The sequence below is a fragment of the Camellia sinensis genome, chromosome 6 (genome assembly GCF_055761805.1).
Source record: "Camellia sinensis isolate YWXY chromosome 6, ASM5576180v1, whole genome shotgun sequence".
Lineage (NCBI taxonomy): Eukaryota > Viridiplantae > Streptophyta > Magnoliopsida > Ericales > Theaceae > Camellia > Camellia sinensis.
Genome location: NC_138966.1, coordinates 187,676,108 through 187,686,524, shown reverse-complemented (window position 1 = coordinate 187,686,524; position 10,417 = coordinate 187,676,108). Strand labels below are relative to the sequence as shown.

Here is a 10,417-nt window from a genome sequence, read left to right as displayed (position 1 = left end):
CAACAGAGCATCCTAACTATCATATCTTCCATCTTTAATCTTTTCTTTTAGGCTGGCTTGCAACTTGTAAATTACTCAAAGTTGTCACTTTGAGAATTTTTGTTTCTATTTATTCCTAATAATAAAACTTTGAATATTAATTTTGTCCTCAAACTAGGGGGATTTTTAAGTCAAAGATGAGAAAAATTATCAAGTGCCCCATTTAATCAACATTAGAAATGTCAAAAGTGATGTAAATTGTAATCATCCAATTATGCCTGATATAATAACATCATTGCAATATTTGTGTTTAGCATTGAACATGGCTCCATATTTGGGATTAAGCATTCTTTTTAATTTCTGCAAAATATTGAGGCCGCTCAATTTTTGCCAAATTTCACAGAAGAAGCGGATGTTCTACTGAACTAGTTGCTCCCATATTAGGTATGATATCCAAATTTGAGTTATTGTTTGTGTGATGCAGTTTTTCTGAGTCTTCTATTTCTCCTCATACCAATCATAAAAATCCACCAAATTTCACGCAAAGGGAATGACCTATTTTGCCCTTTATCGCCCATCACTCGGAAGTAAATAATAGATATGGAATCCTTAAAAAGTTTGGTTCATCTAGACCAACAAATCCTATAAAAAAAAAAACATATATTTTTTGAACTGAATAAATACATTATATTTACAATAACAATATAATATAATAGAAGATTTTCTCAAAAAATAAACAATCATATAATCAATAGCATTAAATGAACAAGATAAGCTTATCCTATATAGCAACCATACATTTCATTACAAGAACCTCCCATGGCCTTTCCATGGTCATGGTCAACATACAAAGTCTTCCGAAACACTAGTGGAAACCATCCATTATTGACTAAATTATACACTTCTTCTTCATCATCTATACTCAACATCTCTTAGGGTTAATCGAATTTTGAGATGGGATGTTCATGAAAGATGCATGAGGAGGACCGCTTGAGTTATCAGAGTGCCTTTGGAACTTTGTGTTGTTGGATGAGCTGTTTTTCCCTTGCCTGTTCTTTCTTCTCGGATGCGACGACTGTGGGATGAACACACCAGTTCCTTTGCTTTCTCTTCTGCAAGTTTGCTGGTAGGAAAATGGTGGTGGTGGTGGTTGTGCTTGTGCTTGTGCAGCAGGATAGACTGCTCTAGAGAAGCCCTAAAATAGTTGGGAAAAAAAAGTTTAATATATAGTGCACGAGATCTTATTGAAGTAGAATCCGAAAAGAACATATGTACATAGTCTTAAACCCATTGTTTATTGGAGAGAAAATACAAAAATCCTATACAAAATTCTAAACAAGAATGATTCAGTGATAGCGTTTATGTAATTAAATTTTATATATTTTAATGAACACGCGTTTTGTAAATGATAAATCTCAATATAATCACATCAATGTGTACACAAACTATATATATATTACATATCAATGCTCTACTGTTTCCGTAACTCCAACATACCCAAAAAAACAAAAGAAATAAACTTCATGTGTGTTGATAGAGAGGGAAGATTAGTAGGAGCTGAACAAACAAGAACACACATACACACTACCTTTCCAAGTAAACTGAGAAATAGGAGGGAGGGTGGTGAAGAACCTGGAGAGAAACTGAAGGACAATGGGCAACCGGGTCATCACCGTCGTCGTCGTCCATGATTAGAAGAGAGATTTGCTTGTTCAAGTCTGCAAAGAACACATCATCTTCAACCTCCATGGCTACTTCCATTAATTTCTTCTACTCCTTGAGCTATAGAACTTGCAAAGTGTGAGTGTGTGTGTGACTTTGCACAGCAATAGAGAGAGAGAATAGATCAACTTCAGTACATTCTTTTGCTCTTTCTACATAAGTCCCTTTTTTTCTCTAGTTGTATGGGTATTAAATAGGGAAAGGCAGAGGAGAGATGGGGATGGGGGTACTAAATAGGGAAAGGCAGAGAAGAGATGGGGATGGGACTATCGCCCGTTTGTTTTGAGAGTAAGAGGAGGGATTGGAATTGGTACTGAGGTGGGACTCATTAATATTATATTTGTTTTGAGAGATGAGAAGAGGATTGATAGTGAGTTCCGGATTAGGATGGGTCTTCCCAAGGGAATTCGGATGGGCCTCCAGGACTTGGTATTAGAAAAATAGTGCGGCAGACTAAAAATTTTTTATTTTTATTTATTTTTTAATTTATTTTTTACATGTCGGGCATTTATTTTTGAACATTAATATTTAATTTTTTATATTTTTTGTTAAATAAAAATCATTATTTTATTTTTTTTATTTTTTTCTAGAAATTTTTTATTATTTTTTTAAAATTTTTTACATGTTGTGAATTTTTTTTAAAACATTAATATTTAATGTTTTGTATTTTTTTATTTGTTTTATAATTTTATATTTATTTTATATAAAAATAATTTAACAATCCCTACACTAACAACTATCATCAAAACAAACACAATTTTACTTAATCCCCTCATTATTAATTCCCTTCATTCTATCTCTGAAAACAAACGGGGCTATAGGGATGAGTTAGGGCATATGGGTTGGGAGTAGTACATATGGGATGGTGGGGTCAACAAGAGGGCAGTTGGATAGTAATCTGTCTTGAGTCCCACACACTTTACCCCACAAGAATCATGGGTCCTGTTTGGTAGAGCTGTGGGAAATCGATTATAGCTTATAACTTAACAGCTTACAACTTATAACTATGAACATAAGTTGATTTTTGACTTACAAAAAACTGTAAGTTGTATTGTTAAGCTGAACCAAATACATCAAAATAGGTTAAATTAAACTAAAAGCTGAAATAAATTAAAAATAAGTCCTACCAAATAAGGCCATAGACTGTGAGTGTGTGCATATATGTTATATGATATTATCCAGCTGGGTAAATAGATGAGGAGCAGCCAGGCAGCAGCAATCCACAACCTAGATATCTCATTCAAGATAGACTTTACAATCTTTTCTCATATGCTTGGCTGTGAATGTGCTACCACTCTCAGACACTCACTCTCTCTCTCTCTCTCATTTATTCAAGGGAACAAGTAATGCTTGACACCCTCACTGTCACATATAGATACTCATAACTGCTACATACTAACTTTTTAAATTTGGAATAAGGGTATTTTTTTTATATTTTTGTCCTTGTGACTTGTCCCAATTTTATATATATGTAGTTGAAAGGAACGATTATTTTTGTATTATGTAACTTTTTATAATCATAATAAAATTATAGTAATCGTGGACATCTTCCTAGTTTGGGAAAGAATCACGTAAATATTTTGTTGTGTGTGTGCATGTGACTCATATTATTGTATTTTAGAGTAAAGTATTCTTAATATTTCTACACTCGTGTCGCTCATGAATCACATAAATAGTGTATTCTTGAGTATGCATGTGATTTATAATTGTTATGCGTTTGTTCTTCTTTGTTTTCTTGTCTCTTACCAATGCTGATTAGGTATTACAGATTCTAACATCACATGCATGGGTTGGGTGGCAATTCTTGTATAATCTTGCTTTATCTGATTCTTCATCCACTATTAAAAAAGGAAAGAAAAGAAAAAGAGAAATTTTGATATCTTGATCTTGTGATGGTACATCATGTATAGCCTAGGCGATTTAGTCAAAAGTCAGTGTCTAAAGTCTCTCATAAATTGTCGTGCCAAAATCTTATTTCTTCTCATGAATCCGAATATATACTTTTAAACTAATATAATATACTAGCAACCATTTAACAGATAAAAAGGTGATATAGGTTTGGTAGAACCCACTGTGCAATGAAAATCTGATTGGCTCAGCTTTGCTTTGTGCCAACTAACACAATGCGCCTTTTGGAGTTGAGAGATAGAGGGTGTGATCATGAAGAGTGGTGGTCATAGGATGGCTGGTGTCACACATCTCAATTAGATGAGAGATAATGTGGGTCCAATCTATTTTGTTCTGCTTCTGATTTTCCAATCTATTTTGTTGATCAAGCACTATGCGTAGGAGAAGAGAGTGATCATAATGAGGAGTGCTAGTAACAAGATGGGTGAAATTCATCTTACTACTCTGTTTTGGGATGAGGTCAAAATCAATCTTATTCATTTTATTTTGTAAGATTTTATTGATTGGGAGTATTATGTACATATATTAGTGTTATTTCAGAACTACTAAATAATGAATAGTAATGTGATGATCACATTTGTGTATCAAAATTTGTCTATTACCTTATGTGTCATTAATGTATTGTAGTAATACTTGAAACGATATTTTTATATATAATTATGATCATCATAACATTATTACTCAATAATTTTTCAATAAAGTGTGGGCGAATACTGGATTTTCTACCCCTAAATCTTTCTAATATATTTACATTCAAAATTTTTACATAATCTAATAGGGTTAATTACATTTTACCCTCTTGTACTTTAACTCAAAAACACATTACTTTCCTATGCATTAGAAATATACACATAACCCCCCTTCTAGTATGAAAGAAACTGCAAAGTTCAATTTTGTTAATATTTTCTACAGAAAATCTATAAGAGCATCTCCTATGGTGCATCAAATTTGAGTAAAAGTTTCATTTGATATCAAGTGCTTCAACGGAGGTTTTTGAAACTTCATTAGAATACCGGTCAACTAGGAGGACGATCGGGAGGTTGACCGGTCAATGTAAATTTTTCACACTTTTTTGCCTTGAGGTGGTCATCCGGGAGGTTAATCGGTCAGTGTAATTTTTTCACAAATTTTTGCCTTAAGGTTGTCATCCGAGAGGACATCCGGACAGACATCCAAAGGGATATCCGGTAGTGAAAATCAAATGGCTATGAACAATAATTTGATGATAGGCACATTGATCCTCAGTTTGATCCAAAAAAAAAAAATACAGTTTTGATACCGATTTGATGAAACCTTTAGAACTGAAAAATGAACCATTTTTTATCAAATTCAAATTTAATGATAAATTTGATACACCATTAAAGATAGTCTAATACCCATATTATTTTGTCTAATTTTCTTCCCAATACCATTTCAAATCCCTCTCTTCATTTTTTTCTATCGTTTTCTCTTTTTCTCCTCTTCTTCTTCCCTCCGTTCTTCCTCATTCCTTGGAAGACCACGCGCCATCCAACATCATTACTAGCAACGTCCTTTTCTATTTTTATTTTTATTTTTATTTTTATTTTTTTTGTCTTCAAAAAAGCAACCTTCATTGCCTCATTTGGGCGAAACTCACAAACATCCATACATATATTTATATACATGTATATATATATACTAGTGATAAATCTGTACTATGCACGAGACTGATATAATAGCGTATAAATTTTTTTAATAATGCATTAGATTTTAATTTAAATTATAAAATTATAATCATAATATATATCAATTATCTTTTCAAATTTCATAAATAAAGACAATAATACTTCAAAAAAAATAGTCACAAAATATTATAATCATTCAACTGATATATTTTTCTTGAAATAATAAATTTGATTTCTAATTAATGAAATGAACAATAAATAAGATGTTTCTCAATGAACCTAATGTTTAAAACATATATATTTTGAAAAAAACTAATAATAAACTAAATGTTATAAATCAAATCTATTTATATTTGATAAATTAAAACTCAATAAATATCGCTCATCATGTCCAAATGCCCTAAAAAGTACCTATTTAAAAATAAAAAATAAAAAGAAGAAAAAAAAAGTGTTATCATTTTTTACATACAAATAAACTTTAAAAAAAAAAAAAGAAAAAAAAAGAAAAAAGAAGAAGATATATTACCTTATGAGGAGTGTTGGTTTAATTATTCTCATTTTTGTATTGTTGCTCCACTTTATTCTCTTCACAACTATTTTATTGTTGCTGCTGTTCATGTTCCACTTTATTATTTTCATTACCAATGAGGTCCGCCACTTCATCCAATGCTTGTTAACCAATCATATAATTTTCAATTTCTTCCAACGTAATTATCAATGCTCTCATGCTTGAAAAGTCTTTTTTTATTTTTTTATAAATATCTTGTATCGGCCATCAGGTTAGAAATGTGTTAACTATAGTATAAACTAATATTATAATGTGAGATTGAAAACCTTTTTTTCTAAGTTTATAAAGCACTTGCTATTTATAAAACATATGCTCTTGTACTGTTAAATTTAGAGTCATTCGCTCTTACTCAAGTTTAATCCATATAGGATGGACTTTCACGCTCCTCCTCCATCAACATCCATCAAGTTTGAGGCATCTTTGATTTCATACCTTGGAAAAATTGTTCTCTTTGCTTTATTCCAGCTCGATGGTAATATTGTTTCTATCAAATTTTTTTCACTTATTTGTTTTTCCTAATTTTTGCACTGCCCAACATATTTTGATTTTTCAATCATCAATATTTTCTACTGGTAAATCCTCTTCATACGGTACAGTTTGAAATTCATTTATGACATTTTACATGGCCAAACGATGGCTACAACACAAATTTAGAGGAGGCCGCATATTTATCTGCATAATGAATTTAACACATTTGACATACAATTACATAAAGAATAAGATAAGCAAGCTCGATGGTACCTGGAATACAAAAGATAAAGAGTAAAAAATCTCAATAAGTATCATTGTTTGTTGTAGATATATAAAATAAAATAAAAAAAAAATTAAAAAACTACCATACAACATCCATATATTGAGGAGCTAATGTAACTTTTTGTTAAAAAAATTATAACACAAAAATTTTAAAATAAGAAATAGATAACGTAAGATACACAAAGGAAAAAGAGAATTCTATTTTGACTTTCGTTTGGGAACAAACTAATTTTGTAATTTTTTGGCTATTTGGCTAAAATATGAGCTAAAAAAAACTAGTATGTTTGGGATAACTTTTTGACTTTTTACGAAAAGATTTCAAAAAAGTAGAGAGAAAATGGAATCTTTGACTTTTTTGTATAAGTTACTGGCTTTTTGATTTTTTTAATAACTTTTTGACTTTTAAGCTAAAAGAGACAGTTCCCAAACGAGTAATGTTAGATTTATTTTAAGATTTTTTTTCCTTACAAAATAAACACAAAGCAGTGTGTTTTGTAGATTTGTAATAGATTTTACGTGATAGACATCTGATTGAGTGAATTGTGGGTGATGGATATGCATGAGTAAATTGTATAAATAAGACTTGTGGATTTTTTTTTTTTTAAATAACATGATAGACGTTGGATATTTATAATTTGTATATGTGTTTTTAATTTAGTTAAGTTACAGATATTCGAGAGTTTTTTTAAAATAATATGATATACATTGCATAGTTGTAATTTATATATATATATATATATATATATTTTGTGAGTTTACATTTTTATTATTAATTTATTTAAGTTGTTACGTGATATTTAAGTTACAGATAATTGAGAATTTTTTTTTTATATAAAAATAATGTGATAGGCATTGGATACATATTTGTAGGTTTATATTTTTTTTTATTAATTTATTTAATTGAGAGTGAGATTTATTTTAATTTATTTAAGTTACGTGAGATACCTAATTTTCTTGAATTTTAGGTAAACTACTTTTGATATGTAAAGGAGATGATTTATAAAAGTCGAAGAAGATATCAACACTATTATATGAGAAGAAACAAATCAAATCTAATTAAATTGAAGAACAAATGCAAACCACAAATTAAAAAGCAAGTAAGCCCAAATTATGCAAAATGTAATAATGGAGAAGATGAAAAGTTGTGTAGATAAACTAAAAAATATTGAGAAAAAGAAATATATACACACAAAAGTAATAAACACTGAAAAAATGCATTAAAGTAAGAAATAATATTCACTTTTCTTGGTTTGGGTTTTCTAAAAACACTTTTCAAAAAATTCTACATTCTTGTTTCCGTATTTTTTTTATTTTTACTGATTTTTTTTTTTAATATTTTAAGCAATTTTTTTTAATTTTTAGACACACCTAACATAAATACACTTAAAAAGTAAAATTTTCGTAAATTTTTTTTTAAAAAATTCATTAAATACCAAAAATACAAAAAAATACAAAAATTCAATATATTTTTCATATTTTTGTGTATTTATTAATTTTTTGGGCAAATTACATATACACCCCTCGAGGTTTGACTAAATTACAGATACCCCCTGAGGTTTGAGAAATTACGAATTCCCCCCTGAATGCTATATTTGCATAAGAAATTAGGGGGTAATTTGTTATGAAATATAAACCTCAGGGGGCAAATTGTTATGAAAATACAAACCTCAGGGGGCGGGATGTAATTTCCGAAACCTCAGGGGGGTATCTGTAATTTAACCATACCTCGAGGGGGGTATATGTAATTTGCCCCGCTTAAAATTTTAAAAATATTTACTAAAAATAAAAAATACAAAAAACTCAGTTTTCAAAAAACTGAATTTAGAAAACTGAAACCAAATAGACTGTTTAGGAGTATAAAAATGGAGAAGATGAAAAGATGTGTAGATTACCTGAAAAATGTTAGGAAAAAGAAAACAAACCGAATCTGATTAAGATGTGTAGATGAATTGCAAAATATTGGGAAAAAGAAATATGTACACACAAATAATAAACATTGAAAAAAATGCATATAAAATAAGAAATAATATTAGGAGTATAAAAATAGAGAAGATGGAAAGATGTGTAGATTAATTGAAAAATATTGGGAAAAAGAAATATATATACACAAAGATATAAAGTATAAAATAATATTACACCAACGTTGTAATAATTTTTGCATATCATCAAACTTAGAAAATGTAACAATAGAGAAGATAATATGATTTTCTCAGATCGTCAAACTTGCAAAATATAATAATGAAGATGATGAGTTAGTCTGAGAAAAGATAAGTAGATGAAAGAAAAAAAGATGAAATAGAATGATTGAATATGGAATAAATTGAATACAAAAACGTGTGTGTTGGAGTTGGAGGAGTTATAAGTGATGGATATGGATGAATGTAGATGTGTGTGGGAGTTGTGAGTGATGGATATAGATGAATATGGATATAATGAATATTTTATTATTTTATTTTTATTTTATATTTTATTATACGGAGAGAAAGTGAAAAAACTTGAATAGTAAGAAGAGAAGTGAAGTGAAGTATTACATATTTTTTTATTTTTCTAAAACTATGAGAATTTAGAAATAGATTTTTGGAGCCTTATCCCCAAACAAATGTGTTTCTTAAAACCCACTATCCAATAGAGAGAGATTGTAAACTAGACAGATCAAACAATTTCAATTTCTTGAGAAATGGTAGCAAAAGCAACCAATCCATTCACAACCTATTGCGGAGACATCCGATTACCGAATGTTTTGGAGTTTTTGTTTGGTTATTTTGAAGATCGAGCAAAGTTTTTTGAAAATTAATATGGGAGTATTCTTTGGTGTGATAATTTTTACTTCAAGCTATACGAAAATTATGTATATATTTTTTTTTAGTAAGAAGGTAATGTATTTTTCAAATAAGGGAGTAAAGTATAATTATTCAAATCCACCAACTACGAATATTTGAAAACAAAGAAAGAGAAAATTTTGAAGCAGAAGATTCAAATTGGGTCCATAATCATGCATTCACTGATGGGGCATTATTTTCAACACACTATTCTTGAATCTTGACTTTTCTTTTTGAGCTGGAATTCATAGCTCAACTGGTCAAGAATTATGAGTGGCAAGAGGACCACACACACCACAAGGTTTGCTGCCTGGCTGGCCAAGGGACCCACAAATATGCAGAGCAACATTGTGGTGCATGGATTTTCGTCAATTTTTCAGTTCCCTGTTCATTTCAATCATATTTCTTCATAGCATTGAATGAACATTATCTAGTTATTTTAAGAAAATATATTACTGGTTTGGTTTCAATTGTTTAGATTTAATTTTTAGAAATTGAATTTTTTATTTTTAGTAAATATTTTTAAATTTTAAATAATTTTTTTTTTATCTTTTTAGATATACCTTACTTAGATATATCTAAAAAGTAAAATATTTGTAAGAAAATATTTTAAAAAATCAATAAATATATAAGAATACGAAAAATATACTAAATTTTTATATTTTTTTAATATTTTTGATATTTAGTGAATTTAAAAAAAAAATCACAAATATTATACCTTTTAAATATATTTATGTTAGGTCTATTTAAAAAAAAAATTAAAAAAATTAAAAAAATCAATGAAAATAAAAATATATGAAAAATAAAAAATTTTAATTTTTTAAAAAATGAATTCAAAAAACTCAAACTAAAACTTGAAATCCTGATCCCCTTATATATGGGTTAGGTAAATCTTGAGCTATGCCTGCGAGTGACTTCAAAGGAATTGATAGTTTATGTAGCATTTGAAATTTAACTTTGTAAAAAAGGGTTACGGGACAAAAATAAAATAAAAAAAAAAAAAAAAAAAAAGAAAACTCCAC

At 29.0% G+C, this 10,417-nt stretch overlaps 1 protein-coding gene across 1 annotated transcript; it reads right to left on the bottom strand.

The window, feature by feature from the left end:
* Positions 1 to 699: 699 nt before the first annotated feature.
* LOC114316181 (uncharacterized) lies at positions 700 to 1,969 on the bottom strand. Its single transcript, XM_028262842.2, has 2 exons — positions 1,612 to 1,969; positions 700 to 1,174 (listed from the first exon to the last, which is right to left on the bottom strand). The coding sequence occupies exons 1-2, from the start codon at positions 1,738 to 1,740 to the stop codon at positions 902 to 904; spliced, it is 402 nt and encodes a 133-aa protein (XP_028118643.1). The 5' UTR covers positions 1,741 to 1,969; the 3' UTR covers positions 700 to 901.
* Positions 1,970 to 10,417: the final 8,448 nt, after the last annotated feature.

Bases quoted from the DNA above. Each gene is read 5' to 3' on its own strand.
- LOC114316181 (XM_028262842.2), bottom strand. From the start codon at position 1,740: ATGGAAGTAGCCATGGAGGTTGAAGATGATGTGTTCTTTGCAGACTTG. The intron at 1,175-1,611 runs GTTCTTCACCAC...CAACTATTTTAG, and splicing joins GTCCTTCAGTTTCTCTCCAG to GGCTTCTCTAGAGCAGTCTA.